At 45.1% G+C, this 24,955-nt stretch overlaps 2 protein-coding genes across 6 annotated transcripts in view; one reads left to right on the top strand and one right to left on the bottom strand.

The window, feature by feature from the left end:
- The window catches only part of MRS2 (magnesium transporter MRS2), a 61,990-nt gene extending 46,198 nt beyond the window's left edge, over nucleotides 1-15,792 (bottom strand). The window contains exons 1-4 of one of the 3 annotated variants that reach the window (XM_068131110.2): nucleotides 15,084-15,792; nucleotides 14,792-14,883; nucleotides 7,038-7,074; nucleotides 3,865-3,977 (exon numbers count right to left, since the gene is read on the bottom strand). In XM_068131110.2, coding sequence (XP_067987211.1) covers nucleotides 3,865-3,977; nucleotides 7,038-7,074; nucleotides 14,792-14,883; nucleotides 15,084-15,186 — 345 coding nt within the window. In that variant the 5' untranslated portion in view covers nucleotides 15,187-15,792. The remainder of the gene's footprint in view (nucleotides 1-3,864; nucleotides 3,978-7,037; nucleotides 7,075-14,791; nucleotides 14,884-15,083) is intronic. The other 2 variants (XM_068131111.2, XM_068131112.2) reach the window with 2 other exon arrangements.
- CDKAL1 (CDKAL1 threonylcarbamoyladenosine tRNA methylthiotransferase) overlaps nucleotides 1-24,955 on the top strand; it is a 612,415-nt gene that overhangs the window by 528,746 nt on the left and 58,714 nt on the right. The window contains exons 1-2 of one of the 3 annotated variants that reach the window (XM_068131113.2): nucleotides 16,081-16,216; nucleotides 21,957-22,117. The exons of the other annotated variants lie outside the window; for them this stretch is intronic. Coding sequence (XP_067987214.2) covers nucleotides 21,960-22,117 — 158 coding nt within the window. The 5' untranslated portion in view covers nucleotides 16,081-16,216; nucleotides 21,957-21,959. Of the gene's footprint in view, nucleotides 1-16,080; nucleotides 16,217-21,956; nucleotides 22,118-24,955 lie in introns of those variants that run through there. 3 annotated transcript variants of the gene reach the window in all.

Raw genomic sequence — 24,955 nt, 5'->3', positions numbered from 1 at the left:
AAACATGGGTGAGAATATAATACACCACCATTTTACAAGATGGCGGACTTCTATGTCTCCAAATTTTGTACAATATCTTCAGAACCACTGTACTTGGGAAGGTGAATTTGGTACCAAATCCTATGTTTCAAGGTCATGGGAATTCAATGGGAATGTTTTCCAACAGCCTGATACATGGACAAGACAACGCCGACTCAATGCTTCTTTCATGATGCAACATCAAACTCTGCAGCCATTGGATGGATTCGAGTTTCTTACACATCCAAGATATAGGCCTTGTGCAGGCCTGAGCTATCGTTCAGTTTCGTGTTATGTAAGAGGTGTTATATCTTGATAACCACAGGAAATATTCAAAAACCTGGAGATAAGTCTCGACTAAAAGTTAGCCGTGTGACCGATGCCCAGGCTATGTAGCCAATGTTGGTTTGAAGCACTCATTACTGAATGGGCAGGTGCATACAGCAGCAGTAGATACAATAACTGGCCAATTAGAAACGACTAACCATGTCAACACAAGCAATACTTATTCATTAATGGCGGCCTCCATGTCGCCAAGGCCAATGTATCGGTGATGTCTGAAGTTAAATCCACTAAACCATCATCCTCACGATGTGTTCTGCATCTAACATCAGTGGAAAAATAATCGTTTGCACATTCTCATGGGTACACTGGGATAAATATTGTACAGTAAGTGCCTCGTGGTGATATGGGTTGATTTGGACAATTGGCTGGTAGACTGGCTTTGCTAGTGGGGAGGGTGCCGACACCCTGCCAGGACTAAAAACAACACCTGGCGATGAGCAGATGAGCTCCTGTAGGGAACCAATGGCCATCCAGTAAGGAGATGGTGTCTCCTATGAAACACCCATCAGGGTTGGACCGGTTCAAGTCATACCAAAGACATTAAAAATGGTACGTGCTGCTTCTTTGCTTGAAAAGGATAGAGCACAGACAATCCCCATCGGTTTGGCATCCATGGCAAGGAGGAAGTTTCTGTTGAGGAAATGCCCCACTGAGTACGGTGAGAAAAGCGGCACCACTGCTATGACGGGAAAGTAGTGATGGCAATATGTCCGTGTGTGTTTGTGTGTGTGTGTGTGTGTGTGTGTGTGTGTGTGTGTGTGTGTGTGTGTGTCAGCTCTATTATGAGCCTTAGCCAAAGTATAAAAAAGCTCGAATGTTATCAGACTGTATAGTTTGAATCAAAAAGTTCCTAGTCAGTGGGAAAAATTCCTTGCCAGTGTCAAAAATACGGAAGCCTACTTTGAATCGTTTTTAAACCACTTGGTGCTCTACCATGCTGCCCATTCTCGGAGGGGGTTACTCTATTTTTTTTAAACTCATTTGGAAGTGTTACCTCCTCAAATTGGACTCTTCCCAATTATCTTTACAGTTTTTGAATAAGCCATGGAGCGACCACGAGGAAGCAGACAGCAGTCTCCTTCTCCATTCACAACATGGTAGTGGCACAACTATCGGGGATGCCTCTTTGCGGTGGTTGTTACCCCACCCCCTCCACAACGCAAGCCAGGTGCCCAACTCTTCCCAAGTTTTTCACTGCTGCCCGGATTCATCAGAGCAGCGCGGTCACAATCAGAGTGCCGATCGGTCCCCATGGACCGGCCCTTTCCCTCTGTCTCTTTTCTCTTTTTTCTCTTTCTCTCTCTCTCTCTCTCTCTCTCTCTCTCTGGGTCACTCCTGCGAGATCGATCGGCTGTCTGCATGACGTGGGTTTGCCCAGAGAGAATGTCCGAGGCTGTAAAACAACAACAAACCTAACCTCCATCCACCTTCGGTGGTGGAGGTAACAACATGGTAGTGGCACTCACAATAACATCACTCTTTGCACTCTAGATACTGATATAGCTGTGATTGCGACTACTCTGAGTCTACAGATACCAGCAAAATTCTTCTTTTTGACTGGTCTTTGACTTTTTGACTTCGTTTTGACTTGTCTTTTTTTGAAAACATTGAGCCCATGTGAGCAGTCTGGAATGCGTGGAAGCTGCGTTGGTGCAGAATTGTCTTGGAGCTTGATTTGTCTTCAGGCATTTAAAGGGTGTGATTATGTGATTTATTAAGTGCTTTTATGGAAAGGGCAAGAGGAAAACATTATCTGCTCTTTCCAAAAGCAAGGCCTTTATGCAAGGGTTCACTTATCTGGGGAGTGACTCAAAGTCGCTGCTGAAACTGGACAAAACTGAAGAAGTATCTCTGTGCTGTTTACAGGCAAGCCTCGGCTGCTGATGCAAGGGATGCCTGGCATCATGGGATGCCATGTGACCAGAGCATGCCACCTACGAGGGAAGTACTCCACCAACATATCTTACAAGCTAATTATCAAGCGGCTATTCACAGGCGTGCTCTCTCACGCACGATCAATGCCCTATCTCCTATTGACCATGGCTAGAAAATAATAAATAATGAAATGACGATTGTTTGGGTGACACAAGATCCTGCACCGGGTATGATCTTGCAGGCCGTCAACTGTGCTTGGAAACTGTTGACGCACAATGCAGGGTAGTGTTCTTGGCAGAATTCCTGCTTATCAGGTACAGACATTTGTAAATTGCAAAATTGCATAGATTCGTAAAAAACACAGAGAGAAGAGTTATTTGAGGGAGGTAATGAAAGGGACAATGATGAAACTGACACCATCGACTGAGCCAATTAGTATGTTTGATTAGCCTGCAATCTTAGTGGATTGCACCTTTACACTTTGTTATACAATTGTTTGTGTTGCCTGGTGTTGGCTTAGCGGTTAGGGTGCCGGCTTGGGATCCTAGGATCCTGGGTTCGAATCCCGGTCGATCACTGAATTAACACCAGGGGGGTTGACTCAGCTTGTCATCCTTCCGAGGTCGGCAAATTGAGTACTAGCTTGCTGGGATGAATGACCACGGTGTGTACCCAGATTTAGAATAGGTTCACCGTATCCCTGCGCATCGTAAGAGGCGACGAAGGGTTGGCGTCAGGAAGGGCAACTGGCCATAAAAACATTGCCTCAAACAGGGAACCATGATTGTCATGGGGGCCCGCAAGGCTAAGCCCCGCTCTCGCAGGGAAAATGGCCTTAAAAGGATCATTCATTCATACGCTCCTGGTCAAATTGATGTGTCTGTTATATTACACTGATACTTGTTATATCCTTCATTTTCCAAACATTTTGTAGCTCCAACATAGGTAGTCTTAATTTACTGAAGGTAATATTTACATTAATTGTACCTTCTTAATTATCTCAACTACACCATCTGGAGGACCCCAATGGGTTCTACTGGCAAGTGCATTTTCATTTCTTTGCATGTATTATTAACGAAGGTATATGGTCCCTTTGCGAAGATAACTGAAAGGTCCCTTTGAAGTGGGGAAAATCTTGATTTTTTTTTTTTCCAAATAAGTTACTCTATTTTAATTCGGATAATTCTTCTAATAAAACACAGAAAACCTGAGTATTTAAGATTTTGAAGCCATGTTATGATATCTGAGTGCTTCCCAATTTTCATAGCCCTGAGATCAATTGTCATGAAGCTGAGAGTCCACGAAAATGGGCAAAATGCCAAAAAGTGCCTTTTTGGGCACGGGTTGTCAACTTTGAGATTCCACACAGCAACGTTGGGCAGAGATCTCTTGGAGAAGGTTTTATGCAGAGTTCTTTTACTGTAGTATATTGGATTTCACACTAAAATAAACTTCAAATACAATTTTGCCTGGCAAATATGGTGTTTGAAGACGATGAAGTTGGCCATCTTGGAAAATGGTGGCGTATGCCATTCGTACTAATTTAAGACATGCGGTCAGGTGTTTTCATGATATACTGTATATGAAAACACCCAACAAAATAGGTGTAAGTGCATCTCGGCGTACCCCCATTCGCATAAGCACACAGTTGTTGTGGCTGATGATACTGAAGAGATGCTGGAAACGTAGATACCGTGGCTGAAGGCCTAGCTCTTGGCAGAGCTCTGCTTTATTTCGCTCTGGCAGGATATAAAGAGAAATACACCCAGAATGATAAATAAATTAAAAAATGTTCACTTCATGTCACAAATGCTCCCCCCCATGACTTACACAAACAACATTGCTGTAACTACAATTTGTTAATTTTAATAATCAGCAACTTCCTATTGTGATACTGGCAAAATATGACATTTTGACAATATTAGGTGGCATTGTATTATGCATTTGAGTGCACATTGTGTAACTATCAATGTTATGGTTCCTGAACTTTCAGGAAAGTTCTGATGCACAGTGTTATAATTAAATTAGTTTAGAGGGCATGGAAGTATTACATGGAGCAACGGAGTGATGAGGGACAACAAAATTGTCCACTTTCCACACTTTTTTTGCATTTGAATTAGAAACATTGAAAACTTGTTTGAGGGCCTCAAGAATCGAAACTATATTCAAAGTTCGCATTGTTAGCTCTTGTTGAGATGCTGTCCGTCGGTTTATGGCTTTTGCCTGCTATATATAAGCTAGTGCACGGGCCATTAATCACAATTCTTCATGCAATGCGTATGCGAAGGCCCTATTTTATTCGGGTATGGTTCTTAGACACGAGTCTCCATAATTCTTGGCAGTATGTATGTTTATCCCGATGCTTTCAGTCTGAATGCTTATAATGGGAAGCGGCAGGGATTGCGGTAGTAAGGGTTAGTGTCGAAGTTGCAGCCACATTTTTACGACACACACCACATTTTTAGATAGCAAGTAGTGGAACGTGATGTCAAGGAATGCCTGAGAAACACGTGACCACTTGCTACCGGGACCAGATGGGAGGTCTTTGTCTGATCTGGCTTTTAAAACCTGAAAATCGAATGGTCGAAGGTACCCACAGACATCGTGTTTTAGTCGCTGACCTACTTTCATCACTAGTAAAAAAAAATCTATTTTCCAACATAATTGGCTGGTAAAATTTTTCTCGTCACCATCACTTGCTGGTAAAAAAAACAACAAAAAAACATCCTCTAAAGTAACATTTCCACGGAGCTCACAAAGACTGGAGACATAAGCCAACATACAGTGCGGTAGCAACTGTCGTGGTGATGCAATTGTCCATAGAAAAGCTTGGGAGTCAGTATGGGAAATACCATGGGGTGATGATGGGAAATAGTGTGTAAGAGACAGTAAGGAACATTACAAAATGACAAATATGCGGCGTCGATTCCACAGATCAACTGGGAAAAGTGTGGTGGAGGAATGGATGTGAGCATCCAGCTTGAATTTAGGGAGGATAACTGTATGGGTTTCTGAAAGGTCATGTATGACCTCGAGGGAAGGGGATGGGGCAGGTGATGTGGAGGGAAGGGTGAGTTGATGATTGGTGACAGAGAAAGAGAGCAGGGAGAGAAATACCAGAGAAATGGCAGTGGAGAACTGAAAAGCAATCTGCTGAAAGATGCCAATAACTCAAAGAAGCTTGGATTTGACTGCTACCAGGGGAGCAAAATGGGAAGTAGCTGCTTATCATATAGCTCTCCTGGTAGCAGTCAAATCTAAGGTTCTTTGAGTTACTGCCATCTTTCAGCAGGAGTTATTGTTTCTGCCTCTCCCTCTACGGGTGGGTTTGGTGGCCTTTCAGTTCTCTACTGCCTTTTCCCTGGTCTTGCTCTTCCTGCTGGACTCCAGGGCACTTCAACTGAAGGCCACCTGCACTGTAATATAATGTGAATGATAAAGAATGGACTAATCTCAGCAGAGAATATCAAAGTGTCAACCAGCCTTGGAGCCCAACATATAGACAAGGTCTCCTCATTGAAGACAATGGGATTCAGAGAGTGTACCTCCCTTAGTGATTGCCCAGAGATCACTAATGTGGCATCGACTTACACCTTTTATCGTGGTAATAAAAAACAATTATAGACTCTGACCTATAATTATTATAGACCCCCAAAGGGGCAGATTTTTTGAATGCCATCAACAAACTTCGGTACATCATGGGTGAAATTGTGTGTGTAGTATCAGAGAAGAAAGCAAATATCTATTTTGGGGGGGTCAAACCTGGACCCACTTTGACCCCCCCCCCCCTCCCACGCCCCATAGACCCCCAAAGGGGCAGATTATTTTAATGCCATGAACAAACTTCCGTACATCACGGGTGAAATTGTGTGTGTAGTTTCAGAGAAGAAAGCAAATATCTATTTTGGGGGTTAAATCTGGACCCACTTTGACCCCCCCAACCCCTCATAGACCCCCAAAGGGGCAGATTTTTTTTAATGCCATGAACAAACTTCGGTACATCACGGGTGATGAAGTTTGTGGTCAAGTTTCATCAAAATAGTGTGTGTAGTTTCAGAGGAAAACCCAAATTCTTATTTTGGGGGGGTCAAACCTGGATCCACTTTGACCCCCAGTAGACCCCGTAAGACCCCAATTTTTTTAATGCAGTGAACAAACTTTAGTCACAATACAACAAATATCATTTGTGCCAAATTTGGTCGCAATCCCATCAGCGGTTTTGGAGAAGAAGTGTCAAGTGTTTACGGACTGACGGACGGACGACGCGCCATCGCATAAGCTCCCCTGAACTTCGTTCCAGGTGAGCTAAAAACAATACTGAATAGATAAATCAAGAACACGGCATGTAGTTGTGATGGCCCACATGGCATATGGAATGAATGCAAACCTTCCTTTGGAAAAAGGGAAACCACATGTCTGAGGCCCATAGTGCAGCACAAAGCAGAGCCAGTGAGCATGGCTCAAATAAATAGGAAAATTAGGGCCAAACATGGAATTTGTTCAGAGTGCCAGCGCTAGGTCGCTTACTCCTTGCGAAGGACACCATGAGATCTTTAACATACTCCAACTAATGCTGGCAGACGGGTCAGCCAGTTTAACGTCCATCTGATGGACGGCACACATATTGATGCCTCTCCCTGCCTGCGAGACCCCAGAATGATAGTTTTGAGCTGGGCCGACATTCAAACCCAGGATAGATGGCTCAGAGGCGAATGCATATACCTATTGGCCATACTGCCAGCCCCGATTCAAGATAGCAAGCCTAAAATATGTTTGGATTGTTGTCATTAAATACGTACCATAACAAGAGACATGGCCATTGCTAGCAATCCTCATCTGAAAAGAGCAAAACAACACTTGTATTATTTGAAGTTTGAGGTGTTTTAGTCTTAGTCACTTTCCACAATGAACAACTCATAGCGAGGAAAATACCTCCTCAAATACAAATACGGCACAAGTATCACAATCACTTATGACTAAGGCATAGGCCTGGCACTTTGACCACTGGAGTGGCCTTCATCTGAGACTATGTACACACCAGAACTGTCATAATCACAGTTGCCATGCCCACCCTACAAGTTTTACCTTCAGTGTAAAATGACCAATATGTGACTGTTAAAATTTTGCAAAAACTTTCGGCAAAAAAGCAAAATTTTGGGAGGGGTGGGGGTGAGTTAATGGGAGTAGAAAAGATCATGGGTTTGTATGGGGGGTGATCTGAGATGGTCGTGAATAGCTGTCTTGAAAACATGGAGGGAAGAATGAGATTTAAGAGTGTGGAAGTTGGTTCCACAGGCAAGATAAAAGAGGAACAAATGAGTGGAGTTGAGCAGTGGTTCTCGATTTAGGCAGTTTCACTAGGAGGGGGTTGCTGGTGGACCGTGTGCATCCCACAGATACCTGGGGTGGGGGGACAAAGCATGGAGAGGGCAGAGGGTGCAAGACCAGAAAGGAGGTGGAAGAAGACAGAGAGACCACTGACCTGTCAGTGATGGCCAAGATATCGGCCATACACTCAACTTTATCACAAGAGATTCCAGTGATCTTAAAAGTCTTGGTTTCCATGGAATCAAGCTGAGAAAGGTTTGAGGTGGGGAGCCAGCCCAGAGGGGAGACCAGTATTCCATCAAGTAGCAGATAAAAGCCTTGCAGGTGGATAGGAGTACAGTCGTCATGGAAGGACTTTGCACGATGGAGGATGCCCATTTGGCATTTGGCTTTGGAGGCCAACTTTGAAATGTGGCTTGCCCGAGATACACCAACTATGTCGTGAACCCAAGAGTTTGAGTGACTGAACCTCTTTGAGAGGGTTGTTGAGAAAGTAGATGGGAGGGTTTGTAGTATGGTCCTTTCGGAGAGATATAGAAAGTGTGGGATTTCTCAGAGTGTCTTAAGATGTCTTAACATCTTCCAAATGGTTGATTAGCTTGTGATTTTGGTAAGGCCTGAAGAGAGAGAGTAGAGGCTGCTTCTTTTCTGTCTGAAGGATGAGGGATGTCATGGCAGAAGGTGGTATCATCAGGAAATGGATAAAGAGGATTTTCCAAAGAGTAAGAGAGATCATTGATGAAGATTAGGAATAGAACTGAAGCAAAATAAGACTGAAAATCCCAACTCGAAAACTGTGAGACTTATGTTGTTTTTTCGAGGTTTTCTTTTTTGGGGTGAGTCTATTGCTTTGTTTTGTTCTTATAAAAGTTAAACCTTTAATTTGTTTTTATTCCGCCTTTTCGTGCTCTCCTGTCCAGATATTTTTAATTTGTCTGACAGGGCCTCCTGTTTCCAGATGGTGGTTCCCTGTGTTATTGGTGTGCGTTTGTGAAGGACTTGCCCTGACTGGTTCGTGCGAGACTTGGGCTGGGGACTTCCCTCTGGCCAACCCGATGGTAATGCGAGATTAATGGTTGTGGATGTTGTTTAAAGGGAGCGGTCTCCCTTGGCATTCTCTGGGGCACTTTATTCAAACATTTTATGCAGTCAGTGCCTCCCCACTTCAACCTCTGTCCCCAACTTGGCCATGCTTTGGAGGTGGCGCGATGCCCTTTTTGGAGCATTTTGTGAAGGCCCATTGGGGTGTGTTGGATGTCCTTGTGGGTGCATCCCTCCAGATGGCGTCTAACCTCTCGGACAGAATGGTGGTCATGGGCGTTGTTTCTTCCCCGGTTCGGAAGTGTGTGACAATTCCGTTGCTTGGTTGAGATGTGAATTTTTAAGGGGTTTGGTACAAAGAAAATACAAATATTTTTGTGAGTGTTTCATGTGCTGTCTTTTTCCGAACCTTAAGCGTACTTTGACAATAAGTGTATTGATTTCAGTCCTCTGTGTCCAGATCCTGGTGGAGTGATGCAGTATATTATCCCCAGGGTGAATGTAGTCGGATGTAAAGACTCTCTGTATTCGGGTGGAAGAGCTCTATGGGTTGGATTTTGAACCCTGCTTGCCGCCCCCTCAGGATTGTGGAGCCTGGAACTCAATGGTTGTCAGTCTAGTCCAGCCACACTTACTTCCATGCTCTCCACAGCCCACCGGTAATCCTGCCCCCACTGTCCTGGCAGTTCTCCTGCACCCCCAGCTCACAGGCTCTCCGGCCGGCCAACTCTGCTGCCTCTTGTGGCGACCTGTGTACTCTGTCGTGTGTGTCTGAGGCCAAAGGCATAGATTAATTAACTTTCCTGTTTATACTGTATGCGTCGACTGCTTCATGGATATGTATTGGATGGGGTCAACAATGGGGAAATTGTGATTGCTGTTGTATATACATGACTTTTTCTCACCACACAATGCACTTGTTGAATCCAACTTGATAATTGGCTCATCCTGGTGAATTCCGATTTGGCGAAAATCCTGGTAAAAATGGTCTCATCTGGCGAAATCTGATTGAGACAGACATTGGCCACAGTCTTGTACCGCTCAAGTACCCGCATCGCATGGACCATCGATTGCTCAGCTAAAAGGTATGATCTGTCCCATGATTGCCTTGGAACGTCACTCACCCAGCACAGAGATGCCAATCTGCACAGTAACCAGACATTGGGCATGAGACCAAACAGGAAATCTCAACAGGTGGGGGGCTGATGTGGTCGCTCAACAACTCGCTGTACTCAAACCGATCGGCCATAACCACAACAACAACAGGCATTTTAAGGCCATTTTCCCTGCTAGAGCGGGGGTTAGCCTTGCGGGACCCATGACAATCTTCTCCATTTTGCCCCATTTTCTGCATCTCCCCTTGTTAACCCCCTTGCCCGCATTTCTTCTTCCACCACCTTTAGCCAAGTCTTTCTCGGTCTTCCCCGTCCTCCACTTCCTTCCACATTCATTTCCATCACTCTTCTCAACCTGTCAATTTCATCCTTCCTCAACACATGACCAAACCATCTCAACCTGTTTCTCTTCACAGCATCCATCACAGGCTCTATTCCCATCATCTTTCGCAATTCATCATTTATCTTCCTCTCAATTTATCTTCATTCATTCATTCATTTCATTTTCGACAATACTCCACACATCCACCGAACCATTCGCATTTCCACCCTTTCCAGCCTTCGTTGCTGCTCCACATTCATTACTTATGTCTCGCTCCCATAAATCATAACACTTCTCACACATGCAGCAAACACCTTTCCCTTCAGCTTCAACGACTCTCCCCTCCTCATCAGCACGCCACTCAGTTCCCGAAACTTCTCCGAAGCACATCTCACTCTTGCAACCGTTGCCGAATCTGATCCACCTTCTCCATTCAGCATGTCTCCTAGGTAACAAAATGTTTTCACAACTTCTAGCTTCATGCCGTCTCCAAGATCCAACTCAACATTTCCTCCATCTGCAGCTCCCTCTGTGCACACCTTACACTTAAATGTAGCTGCCACACTGGTTAATGACCCTCTCAGACCACCACATTTTTGATGAACCTACTCAGCACACATTGTACATTGAATGGGGTTGACTCCAACACCCTTCCTGCACACATCACACAGCCACTTCCCAGTTCTTTCCACCTCACCACATGCTTTACCACTTGCCATCACCTTTGTTTTTCTGATATTCACCTTCAGACCTTTTGTCTCCATACATTCCTTCCACTTGTTCATCTTCTCCTTCAGTCCATCCATACTTTCCGCAATCAACACCAGATCATCTGCATACAACAACTCCCACGATAAACCCTCCTTTACATTCCGAGCCAGCACATCCAGCACAGCTACAAATAGTAGTGGACTTAGTACCGACCCCTGATGCACTCCCACCTTCACCTCAAACTCACCACTGTTCCCGTCCTTCATCCTTACAGCGCTCTCTCGTACATTGCCATCACTACTCTGATCAACCATTCCTCCACTCCTAACTTCCTCAATGCCCATGTCACTACTACACGTGGAACCCTATCGAATGCTTTCTCCAGATCAACAAACCCAAGAAACAACTTCTTCCTCTTCTTCTCCATGTACTTCTCCTGCAACTGCTTTACAATAAAAAGTGTGTCTGTCGTACCTCTTCCTGGCATGAATCCAAACTGCATTTCGTCGATCCTCACTTTCTTCCTTATCCTCCTCTCCAACACCCTTTCCAATACCTTCATTCCATGCTCCAATAACTTTATCTCTCGATACAAGCCACAGTCCAGAGGGTCACCTTTCCCCTTGTATCGAGGGACGAGAGTACTCAGTTCCCAATCCATGGAATGCGGCCTTCTTTCACCACCAGATTACAGATCTCTGTCATTCTCTTCACACCCCAACTGCCCGCTGCCTTCAACACATCTCCCACAACTCCCGTCGGCCCTCCTGCTTTTCTACTCTTCATTGCTTTTATCGCTTCCTCAACTTCCTTCTCCGTTATCTTCTCTGCCGGTCCTAAAACTGGGTTACTCTCAATGCTGCCATCCCATTCATTCTCTACATTCAACAGCATTTCCATATATCTCTTCCATCTTCCTTGAATTCCATCTGAGTCCACAACGATTTATCCCACTTCATCCTTCAATCAACTCACCCCCATCACATTGCACCTCTCTTTCGCGATCTGCTTTGCAATCCTGAATACCACTCTCTGACCCTCTTCCGAGTCCAAGCGTTCTCCGAACATTTTACTCCATGCCTCCTGCGCCTTTGCTACCTCTTTCTTTGCAGCCTTCTTGGCTGCCTTATAAGCTTCATGTTCTGCCTTTTCTGCCCCTGTACCCTTCGCCTTCTTAGTCTAGTAGGAAGGCTAGGTCCCCCTGCACCCCCCGGAGATATACTTCTAATCAGTGTTTCTAGATTGGAAAAAATGTGTAGAAAATGACTAGCTATGGCCCCAAGCTGAAATAATGTCCCACATACCATTTTTATGCAAATTACTGCTGCCATTATCAAAAAAAGACTAGGTCCCCCTGCACCCCCCGGAGATATACTTCTAATCAGTGTTTCTAGATTGGAAAAAATGTGTAGAAAATGACTAGCTATGGCCCCAAGCTGACAAAATGTCCCACATACCATTTTTATGCAAATTACTGCTGCCATTATCAAAAAAAGACTAGGTCCCCCTGCACCCCCCGGAGATATACTGAAACTGGCAGTGACTGGTGATTGAAATGCGGTGCCTTTTTGTGTTTCAGGTCGAGGTACGTGAACTCCCCACGATCTACAGCAACCAGGAAGAGACTGATACCAGGGTGGTTCTGTACCTCCATCATGCTGCTACCATCGGATACAAGAACGCTGTAGTCAGAACACCGGACACAGACATCCTCCTGATCCTGCTCCACCATGCCCACAACATCAAGCTGACGGTGTACCTGGATACAGGGTCAGGGAAGCATCGCCAACTTGTCAACGTCTCTGAGCTGGCAGAATCCCTGGGAGAGGACTACTGTGCCACTCTCCTGGGGTACTATGTGTTCAGCGGAGAAGACTGCACCAGTGCCTTCAAAGGGAAGGGAAAAGTCGGGCCCTTGAAAAAGCTGGAGAAGAATCCCAGGTTTCACAGGGCATTCGGTGAATTTCACAGGGTATTTAGAAAAATAAAACTTTGTGTTAACGTCTGTGTAGACGGACCTTAATATGAGTCTATTATTTCGTAAAACTGTGATTATTTTGTAAATAAAGCACTAATTAGCATACTAGTATACCATAGACACATGTAATCATGTTATGAATAGTTCTATCATGATCTATGCCCTTCAAAACATGGGTCTAGACACCTTCATTTTTCAATTATCTGCAATATTGGCTGAGATATGTCAAAAATCGTTTTTTTGATAATGGCAGCAGTAATTTGCATAAAAATGGTATGTGGGACATTGTTTCAGCTTGGGGCCATAGCTAGTCATTTTCTACACATTTTTTCCAATCTAGAAACACTGATTAGAAGTATATCTCCGGGGGGGTGCAGGGGGACCTAGTCTTTTTTTGATAATGGCAGCAGTAATTTGCATAAAAATGGTATGTGGGACATTTTTTCAGCTTGGGGCCATAGCTAGTCATTTTCTACACATTGTTTCCAATCTAGAAACACTGATTAGAAGTATATCGCCGGGGGGTGCAGGGGGACCTAGTCTTCCTACTAGACTATCTGTCACTCCTTGAACATCTCCCTCTTCTCGTCAATCCTCTTTCCAACTTCATCATCCCACCACCATGTTTCTGAGTGCCTCGGTGGTCCTTTAGTCCACCCACATACTTCACCAACGGCCCCCAACAGACTACCTTTCGTTGACATCCAACCACTTTCAAGCTCAACCACATCATCCTCTGCCCACTCAGCCTCTCTTTTAATGCCTCCTTCACTGTCATCTCTTTCAACCTCCACACCTTCATTCTCAGTTGGTACTTCACCCGCCGAGCTCTCCTCGCAACGTTCAGCCTTATGTCGCAGACAACCAAGTGGTGCTGTGAAACAGCCTCATCCCCCAGGATCACCTTTGTGTCCCGGAGGTGCCCCCTATCTCATCTACGCACCAGCGGGTAGTCAACTGTTGTCGTCGACCCACCTGACGTGTATGTAACAAGCTTATTATCCTCTTTCTGGAACTGAGTATTACAAATCAACAAACCAGCTCCATCAGGAAACTCCAAAATCTTTTCACCTTCTCCATTCCTCACACCATATCCGTAACCCCCATGAACTCCCTCAAAAATATCCATGCTCCTTCCCACATGTCCATTTAGGTGTCCTCCTACCACAACAACTTCCTCATCTTTCACGTTTTCCATCAGCTTCTCAATTGCACACCAGAACTTGTCCTTCTCTTCATCGCTCCGACCGACCTGCAGAGTATATCCCGAGAAGACGTTCACCAAGAGTTTTCCAATCATCATTTTCACCATCATCAACCTTTCACTCACTCTAGTCACACTCACCACACTGTCTACAAACTCCTCAGAAAACAGGACACCAACAAGTGTCCTTCCAGGCACCCTTGCCACACAAACTTGTATTTCTGTCCCTGCCTACCTTTCACCATTCTCACACCACTTCCCTTCCATCACATCTGCTGCACACAACATATGTCCACTCTTCTTCTGACCAATACTTCCACCATTTCTCCTGATCTCCCTGTCATTGTCCCGACATTCCAGGTCCCAAACCTCAGAAACCGATCTCCACGTGGGGCATCAGACGTTTCGTCATCATAAATGGAGTGATTTCCACCCTTGCTTCGATCGGGTTCCCCACCTTGAGTTTTGACGAGAGGGAGGGAGGTCCCCCACGGGGTACTTCGGGCTGTACCCTGCCCATCTGTAATTGTAATTGTCATGGTTCCCTTTTTGACAATGTTTTTTTATGGCCGGATGCCCTTCCTGACGCCAACCCTTTTAGTCGCCTCTTACGACACGCAGTGATACAGTGTACCTATTCTAAACCGGGGTACACACCGGTACGATGGGCCATAACAATATATAATAAATTCCATGGGGTAACTGCGGATAAAATTGATGACTTGAGGTGAAGGCCCTCTTGGAAACAGTCCACCGTTATTGGGGGAACACAAAGCAAAAGAACAGGCTGAACTATACGAGCCAGAGAAAAATGTGATTGATGAGTCGACAGAATGTGTACCATACTTTCTTACCACACTAAAAACAGGGGCCACGCTGGCCAAAGTGACCTGGGCAGAATCCATACTAAGTACTCGCGCAAGCTGTGATAGCAGATTTTTGGCACCTGTGGGCAAAATGAGGACGAATATGGGTTAGAAAACATCCTTTAAAAACAGCTGATCAGGAGTGCAGTGTGGTACGTGATCAATGGGTACCAGTAAAAGCACCCGGAGCGAAACTAGTACCCTTGGAAACGTGTGGGCAACAGTGCAAGCAGACACATTTCAGAAGGGCAAATAATCAGCCTCATTCGCAACAAATTACCCATGGGATCTTGACAGGTTGGGAGACATAGCAAGGGTCGGGAAGGCCCTCGAGGCCTCCAGGTGAGAAGCCTGCACCTCAGGTAAACCACGTGTCGTAGCATGGCAAACCATGAAATGAACCAGAGGACCGATTGGCAGCAACTCTTTCGACAACTAAGCCTCAAATTTACTCGAATTGCTTTTTAAGAACCTCCTGCTGGGATATGTGGCACATACATGTCGGTCTTACCGAATCACTAACGGCATTGCATTCATTCGCCGAGTTGCTCCGATTGTAAGTATACAGAGCCACTTCAATCCAACACTGTCCACCTTGATCGTCAATTGTGGCGAATAACGTTTGCTGTTGGTAAAAAAATCACTATTGTGGGAACGGTTCAGGCAAAACTAATAACTGTACACTACTGTACTGTACTGTACTGTACTCGCCCGTGCTGTGCTACACAATAACACAAAAGGTAATTGAAATTGTCATAACATAAGACCGCTGCGCTGTCAAACTGCACACAAAAACTGACATGAAGCTCGTATCCCTCCTCTGGCGTTAAAGGAAATAAAAATTCGAGTAATAATTAATATTAATGATATTATATCGAATTTGAACCCTTCACGACTACGAAATAAACAATTAAATCGCCACTACCCAATCACGTGACTGCAAGCCACCAATTGGAGAACACTCTTACTACATTTACCATTTACTTTTTAACATCTTCGATCTGGATTGGTCAAAATTAATCCAATATAACATCTCCACGGTTTCTTCAGAATGTACATAGGGCAGTTATTATCTGTCTTTCCTTTTGTTTGAAAAATCGTGCGCAGAAAGATATTTCAAGGACAAAGAAAACTAACGGTTGTTCGCTATTTAAGGTGTATTCGCCTGTTTCTCCTTGCTTGGATGGGCTTTACCTTTTTCGCTTTGTGCCGTGTTTTAAGTAAAATATTTTGCAGTGAAAATGCAACATTTGAGATGTAAATGTTTGATACAGGAAGAGTATCGTTTATCATCCAGCCAAGAGTGTTGTGTTTGGTTTCGGTAGAGATGATGGGTTGCAGACTTGCAGTTCCTGACTGGAGTCATGGCCGCGGTTTGATCCGCGGTACTTAACTGACGTCTAGCGTGAGGAGGTAAAGAGAGTTTTAAAAACATTTTTGATTTCAATTTAAGAAAAATGTTCAGCAAGGGCTGACGTGCCAGCTGAAATATGGTCGGCACGGATTTAATAAACGGAGACCATGTTTAACTTTAACAAATTAATGTATTCGAGTTTTACAAAGTAGTTTCTGACTGGATTAGGATAACATAAGGGGCGTGTAGTGTATGCTTTTACCTCATGCGCACGTGTAGTGGATGCTTTTACCTCATGCGCACGTGTGGTGGATGCTTTTACCTCATGCGCACGTGTGGTGGATGCTTTTACCTCATGCGCACGTGAAGCGTGCGCAGACGTGATGCAGACGGCATCAGCCCACTGGTCCTAAAATCCTGCTCCGCTGCTCTATCTCACCCTCTCTCTGTCCTTTTCACCCTCTCTTTTGCTCAAAGTCATCTGCCAGCATCCTGGAAATCAGCAAACATTACCGCTTTACACAAAAAAGGTGCAAAAACAGATCCTTGCAACTACAGACCAATCAGCCTGCTCCCAATTATCAGCAAAGTCATGGAATCCATCATTGCTTCGGATATGAAATCTTTCCTCTTCTCCAACGGCTTGATCTCTGATCATCAATTTGGTTTCAGACCAGGTCACTCTACTCTGGACATGCTGCTTCTGCTGTCTCAACAATGGATGGAGGTCCTCAATGCCAAACAGGAAATCAGAGCTGTCTCCCTCGACATATCACGTGCCTTTGATACGGTCTGGCACCCAGCTCTGCTCACCAAACTCTCCTCCTATGGTATCCATGGAAATCTCCATGCATGGCTTGCGGACTTCCTCTCTGGTCGTAGTCAACGTGTGGCCCTGAATGAATTTCTCTCAACTCCCCTTCCTGTTCAGGCTGGAGTTCCCCAAGGCAGTGTTCTGGGCCCTGTGCTTTTTCTGGTCTTTATCAATGATCTCTCCGACTCTCTGGAAAATCCTCTCTATCTCTTTGCTGATGACTCCACTCTCTGCCGCTCCATTCCTCTGCCCTCAGATCGGCAGTCTGCAGCCTCCTCACTCTCTGAAGACTTGGACAAAATCACAGACTGGTCAAACAAGTGGAACATGTCTTTCAATCCTGACAAATCTCACACTCTTACTATGTCTCTCCGAAAAGATCGACTGGACAACCCTCCCATCTACTTTCTCAACAATCCTCTCCAAGAAGTTCTGTCGCTCAAGCTTTTGGGTCTCACTATCTGCCATGATCTTTCTTGGGAAAACCACATTTCCAAGCTGGCCTCCAAAACCAGTCGCCGACTGGGCATCCTCCGTCTTGCGAAGTCCTTCCTCGGCACACCTGAGCTCCTCACCACATACAAGGCTTTCATCCGCAGCTCAATGGAATACTGTTCTCCCCTATGGGCCAGTGCTCCTGCCTCACACCTAGCTCGGCTTCACGCTGTCGAAACCAAAGCTTTCGGAATTATTGGAATCTCCCGCGATGAAGCTATCTCTGAGGGCCTTTCACTCACTCACCGCAGGCAGGTAGGTGATCTTTCTGTCTTCTACCGACTCCTCTCTGGCCTTGCACCCCCAGCTCTCTCTGTGCTCTGTCCCCCAAATATTCCTACAGGTCGCACAAGATCTGCCAGCAACCCTCTGATGGTTAAACTGCCGAAATCTCGGCTCTCTGCTCACCTTCACTCTTTCATTCCTCTTTTCTCCCGCCTCTGGAACAAACTCCCTCACTCCCTTCAATCCCACTCGTCCCTCCAGGTCTTTAAAACAGCTGTTCATCACCATCTCTTATCTTCCCCCATCCAAAACCTTGATCTTTTCTACCCCCGCTAATTCACCCCAGATCCACCTTGTTTGAAATTCCAACTTCTTTCCTGGAAGTCCTGGCAGTGTCCATATGTTTTATACCTCTCCCACCCCCCCCCCCCCTTCCAATGCCCCCCTCCCAATGCCCTCTCCCTCTCACAGATCTCTCGATGTCTCCATGTCTCTCGGTCCCTGCTCTCAAAATAATGTTGTGTTTGTGTCCTTCCCCCTCTATCCCCATCTTGTCACCGCTCCCGATGTTATATGTTTTATGTGTCGGTTTGTCTTTCTGTGTGATTAATGTTCGCTCTTTCACGAGCCTCGATCTTGTATACAACAAAAAAAAAAAAAAAAGTGAAAATTGGGGCTTCAGCAATTGGGTTCAATTCTGTCTGTATGTCTGTGTGTACACAAACGTCAGTTTACGATCGAGGAACAACTTGATTTCCGTTTAATGTTATAATTTGAACATGAATCGGAAAATGAACCTCTCGGTTAGCACTATTTTCGCCAGGCCCGTTGCTATGGGGCCCCCTAGATATAATTTCGCCCCCTCTCGAATCTGAGCGACCAAAAATAACAAAGGTTAGCATGAGAAGAATGGTCTGAAGCCAAATAAGTAATGGTCTCAGGTATAAAACCTAAACTTCATGAACCTGAGAGAGTAACTGAACGTGATATTTTATAAGTGGTGTAAACTGTAAAAGGCATCAAGGGTGGTGTATTTTATTTTTTCGAATAATTTTGCCATCTGCTTTTTATCATCGGAGCCCACGTATCTTAAATACATCAACTCCAGTACAAGGGGGTAGAATTTAATTTGACGAACAACTCGCGTGTTCTCGCAGATAAGTGTACAGAGAGGAGTGGGTAAATCGTTTCAAACAGAAAACCCACTGTTTCTAAGGATGTCATAAAGGACACAAACAACAGGCACGAATAACTAATGTAATGTAAAAGGTGTAAAAGACACTGCGTTAACGGCGGTAATCTTCCGGATTTATTTTATACGACCTTTAAAGGACTTGGACCCTGCAAGGTGTAAGGTGGTCTACAAACTCTAGTTTGTCTAGAGTTTTCAGAAGACATTTGATAAGGTACCACAAGGTGAGGGTTTGTATAGTAGCGGGTCGTATAGCTAATTGGATTGCTAACTGGATTTGTGATAGGAAGCAAAGAGTGGCTGTGAGTGGGAGGATGTAAGTAGTAGGGTAACTCGGGGATCAGCACCAGGACCATTATTATTCATTAGTATAAAGACCGTCAAAAATGACCGGTTGGAACAGTTTTTGACGGCACAGCCGCGTGAGCACGCCAAAGTCTGAAGTCTGAGCCATGTCAGGGGTGCTTTTTTCATCTTTATTTGTTATACATCCTATAGACGTTTAAAAAAAACAATAAAAAAAAACACCTTTAGAGGCCATTTTTCCCCGCAAGCGGGGGTTGGCCTTTTTGGGGGACCGTGGTTGTTGTTGTTTTTTTGGTCCCCTTTTGAAGCAATGTTTTACGGCCGGATGCCCTTCCTGCCGCCAACCCTTTTTGTCGCCTTTTACGACAAGCAGGGAATTACCAGTGAACTGGTACTCAATTTGCTGACCTCAGAAGGATGACAGGCTGAGTCAACCCCCCTGGCGTTAATTCAGCGATCGACCGGGATTCAAACCCAGGATCCTAGGATCCATAAGCTGGCACCCTAGCCGCTAGCCCAACACCAGGGCTATAGACGTAAATGAACACTCGTTTTACTCTCAGCTCATTGCACATCATGTGCAGCAAATTCCACCTCCCTATTTTGGTCTTTTGGATTGTTTGGGTCTTTGGAGTCTTTAAGGGTCTACAGTGTATTTTGAGTCTTCGGGGTTTTTTTGCTTCTTCTTGATCTTTAAAGGTCTTTTGGATATTTTGGGGCTTGGGGTCTTTTGAGTCTTTTCGGTCTTCTGGGTATTTTTCGATCCTTTCAGTAACCGGGGTCTTTTGGGTCTTCGAGCTTTCGGTCTTTAGGGTTCTTTGGGTCCTTTGGTTCTTTAGGGTCTTTTGGATCTTTAAGGGATTTTGGGGTATTTGGGGTTTTCAGGGACTTGTCGGTCTTTTAATTCCTCTGGATCATTTGGGTCCTTGGGGTATTCAGGGTATTTAAGGGTTTTTGAGGTTTTTTGAGTATTTGAGGGTATTTTGGGCCTTTGGGGTGTTTATGTGTTGTTGGGGTCTCTAAGGGTCTTCGGGGTCTTTGGAGTATTCATGGTCTTTTGGGTTTTTAAGGATCTTGGGGCCTTTGGGGTTTTTTGGGTCTTTGGAGTATTTTGGGTCTTTAACAGTCTTCAGTGTCTTTGGGGTCTTCAGTGTATTTTGGGTGTTTGGGGCCCATTGGGTCTTCAGGGTCTTTTGTGTCTTTGAGGTATTTTGGGTCTTCAGAGTCCTTGGGGGTTGTCTGGGTCCTTTGGGTATTTTGGGTCCTCTGGGTCATTTTGGTCCTCAGGATTGTTTGGGTCTTTTGGATCCTTGGGGTCTTTTCGGTCGTCTGGGTATTTTGGGTGTTTGGGGTCCATTGGGTCTTTGGGATATTTTGGGTCTTTGGGGTTCATTGGGTCTTCAGGGTCTTTTCAGTCTTTGGGGTCCTCAGGGTATTTTGGGTCTTCATGGTCTTTAACAGTCTTCAGGGTGTTTTGGGGTTCTTTGGGTCTTCAAGGTCTTTTGGGTCTTCAGGGTATTTTAGATCTTCAGAGTCCTTCGAGGGGTCTTCTGAGTCCTTGGGGTAATTTGGGTCCTCTGTCATTTGGGTCTTTGGGCTTGTTTGGGTCTTTTGGATCCTCGGGGTATTTTGGGTCTTCAGAGTCCTTGTGGTCTTCTGGGTCCTTGGGGTCTTCTGCGTCTTCATGGTCTGTTGTGTCTTTAACAGTCTACAGGGCATTTTGGGGGTTTGGGGTCCATTGGGTCTTCGGGGTCCTCAGAGTCTTTTAGGTATTTTAACCGGTTGACACACTGTCCTGTTCAAAGATTGCCCCTTAAACCCCCCCCTCCCCCCCACCCCATTCAAATCCCTCCGAAAGCGCAACTCAAAACCTAGCCTAATGAAGGGAGACAGACACACACACACACACACACACACACACACACACACACACACACACACACACACACACACACACACACACACACACACACACACACAGTGTTTTATATGGTAGATAATTTACAAACGCGATTTGGATAGTGGGGTGTAGAGTAGGCTTTCCATATTTGCGGATGACACAAAGCTTGGAGGTAACGTCGACAGCAGAGAGGGGAGTGTTCAGGATGTGTAGGAATAATGAAAATAGAGATTACAAAGTACAGGGGGAAATCTTGAATCTTGGAACGCGTCACACAGGAGAATGATCTGAAGATGGTAATAAATATGGGGAGGGGGGGGGGGGGGGAGGCGTAAGCAGACAGGACATTGTCTGGTAGGGTTGGAATGTTTGGCCATGGCTGGCCAAATAGGTAAAGCATATACAGTTATATGTTGGATTAATAGAGGGATAAATTATAAATCATAGGTAGTTGTTAACACTGTATATGATATTTAATGAGGACTCATCTTTAATATTGTGTACAGTTTTTGTCACGTATCTGTCGAACTGCATAGCTACCATGGAGAGGTTTCAGCGTAGATCTACTAGATTGATTTTGGGTCTAGCTAGACTTAGGTTATGAGTAGCGGCTGAAGGAGATGAGACTTTATACTTTAGAACGGTGGTGATTAGGAGGGAACCTGATAGAGATGTTTAAGGTAAAGAAAGGTAGAGAAAGAATAAATTAATACAGAAGGGCTTTTCAGCAGAATAGACCGATAGGTATCGTTCCAAACATAATTGGTCAGTGGTATTATGGTATGCATATCAATGCTGAGAAGGCCCTGATACTCTACCAATGTACGCATATTATGTTTTTGAAAGTAGTTTTGTTTTATTTTGCAGGCCATGGCTTCTGCTTGTGAAATGGAGCTGGATGACATTGAGGATGTGGTGGAAAATGGGGACTCGTTGGCGCCATCACAAGTGCCTGTGCAGAAATGTGTAGTTGCCAAGGTGCGGAGGAGAAAAGGCGTTGGAGCACGGGAAGATGTTTGTGCAGACAGGTGGGTCTACAGCCAAGCTGTGCATCATTTGTAATGCGCGACTTACGAAATGATGTAATCCGCATGTGCGGAAACCACTAACAACCGGACGTATATTGTGCATGTCAGGTAAGGTTTATAACATTAAAGGGTTCACAAATCTTTTAAAATAAGCCAAAAATACTTGGAAACATACCTGCGAGAAAGGCGTGTACCTCTGCACAATTAAAGATTTGGATAACTTTCTGATTAACTTGCCCATATTGTTGATATCTTGTAACCCGTACTCACAATAGTCGGCCCGTGCAAGGCCTGTGGACGGGCTATGAATCTACCCGATTTCCCCGACAGTGAGTGGACTTTTAACTTTGCGGGATCACCTCGTGTGAAAATGGCACACTGGGTGATTTATTTAATTCATGTCTGCTATTGGAAAGCCGATGCCGTCATAACTTGCGTGCAAGCAGACTTTCCAGAGGGAGACACCAAATCTGGCTTGGTTGCTTCTCAACACCAGTGGGGAGGTCATATCTAGGGCTTGTGAATGTGTCGGGTAAGTTGGGAGCGGTGAAGGCCGTTATAAAATGTTGTTTGTTTGGTTCCGGAGCCACAAAATATATTATACTAGACCTTTGCATTTATTGTGTGTGTGTGTGTGTGTGTGTGTGTGTGTGTGTGTGTGTGTGTGTGTGTGTGTGTGTGTGTGTGTGTGTGTGTGTGTGTGTGTGTGTGTGTGTGTGTTATATATATATCTATCTATAATTCCAGCAATCTCTGTGTGTCTGTGTGTCTGTGTGTCTGTGTGTCTGTGTGTCTGTGTGTCTGTGTGTTTGTCTGTGACCGCTGTTTCTCGACAACCACGGGTCCGATATACTTGAAACTTGCCAGGTATATTGCTGGGGACCCGAGGATGTGCCTTTTCAAGGTTTCATATTAATCGGACAATTACTTACCGAGCTATGTCCAAAAAACGCTGCAACCAATCAGAGAGCAGCGAGCTATCACGTGTGCCGAACGTGGCGATCAGACTCTGCCTCGGACGGCACATTTGACAGCGTATTCATTTATTTCACGTTGGAAAACTATGTTGCCGTTAAACTATGTTTTAAAACGAATTCAAACTGCGATTAAATTAAAACGATTCATCCTAACTGCGATTTGCGAACTTCCAGACAGTGACGACTTATCTTCCGGCAGCCAATCACAGAACGCTCTGTTGCGTAGGCGTGGCCGATGTGAGACGAGCGGAGCTGAGCGCGTTACGAGCTGACCGCCATTACGGTACGTAATTCGATTTCTTATGCGCATTATTTCTCCCAATTCAATGTTGCCGTTAAACTATGTTTTAAAACGAATTCAAACTGCGATTAAATTAAAACGATTCATCGTAACTGCGACGATTTGCGAACTTCCGGTCCGGCAGCCAATCACAGAACGCTTTGTTGCGTAGGCGTGGCCGATGTGAGAACGAGCGGAGCTGAGCGCGTTACGAGCTGACCGCCATTACGTTACGGTTCGTAATTCGATTTCTTCCGGAGAAAATAATAATTTCTCGATTTCATATGCGCATTATTTCTCCCAATTCAGTCAGAGCGAAGGGCGGAAGCGAAGAGCGTTGTTTTTTTTGTTTACGGGCGTACGGGCGGGGTAGAGCGTACGGGTAGCGTTTTTTTTTTTTTTGGCAAGGAACGGGCACCCACGTACGGGCAATGCCCTAGTATCTATAATTCCAGTAATCTCTGTGTGTCTGTGTGTTTGTCTGTGACCGCTGTTTCTCGACAACCACGGGTCCGATATACTTTAAACTTGCCAGGTATATTGCTGGGGACCCGAGGATGTGCCTTTTCAAGGTTTTAAATTAATCGGAGAAGTACTTACCGAGCTATGTCCAAAAAACGCTTCAACCAATCAGAGAGCAGCGAGCTATCACGTGTGCCGAACGTGGCGATCAGACTCTGCCTCGGACGGCACATTTGACAGCGTATTCATTTATTTCACGTTGGAAAACTATGTTGCCGTTAAACTATGTTTTAAAACGAATTCAAACTGCGATTAAATTAAAACGATTCATCGTAACTGCGATTTGCGAACTTCCGGACAGTGAAGACTTCACTTCCGGCAGCCAATCACAGAACGCTTTGTTGCGTAGGCGTGGCCGATGTGAGACGAGCGGAGCTGAGCGCGTTACGAGCTGACCGCCATTACGGTACGTAATTCGATTTCTTATGCGCATTATTTCTCCCAATTCAGTCAGAGCGAAGGGCGGAAGCGAAGAGCGTTGTTTTTTTTGTTTACGGGCGTACGGGCGGGGTAGAGCGTACGGGTAGCGTTTTTTTTTTTTTTTGGCAAGGAACGGGCACCCACGTACGGGCAATGCCCTAGTATCTATAATTCCATTAATCTCTGTTTGTATGTGTGTATGTGTGTATGTTTGTATGTTTGTCTGTGACCGCTGTTTCTCGACAACTACCGGTCCGATATACTTTAAACTTGCCAGGTATATTGCTGGGGACCCGAGGATGTGCCTTTTCAAGGTTTCATATTAATCGGAGAAGTAGTTACCGAGCTATGGCGATTTCTTTACCAAACACTGCAAGCCGTTCGCTTTGGACCAAACCATTGCATGTAAATAGAGGGGGGGGTTCTGTGGTCGTTGCGAATGGACCAAACCATTCATGTAAATAGAGGGGGGGGGGGGGTTCTGTGGTCGTTACTGCCACGTGGTTTCAAAGTTTTTTTTTGTTGTTGTTGTTTGCACGCATGTTTTTTTGCACCCACGTACGGGCACGCCCTAGGATGTTTACACACACACACCCCTACACAAATTTTTTTTTTTTTTTTTTTTTTGGCAAGGAACGG

Source organism: Myxine glutinosa, chromosome 11 (assembly GCF_964187855.1).
Source record: "Myxine glutinosa chromosome 11, kmMyxGlut1.1, whole genome shotgun sequence".
In the NCBI taxonomy this organism is placed as follows: Eukaryota; Metazoa; Chordata; class Myxini; order Myxiniformes; family Myxinidae; genus Myxine; species Myxine glutinosa.
Note: the sequence above shows the minus strand (reverse complement) of the source record. Positions and strands in the feature narration are given on the sequence as shown.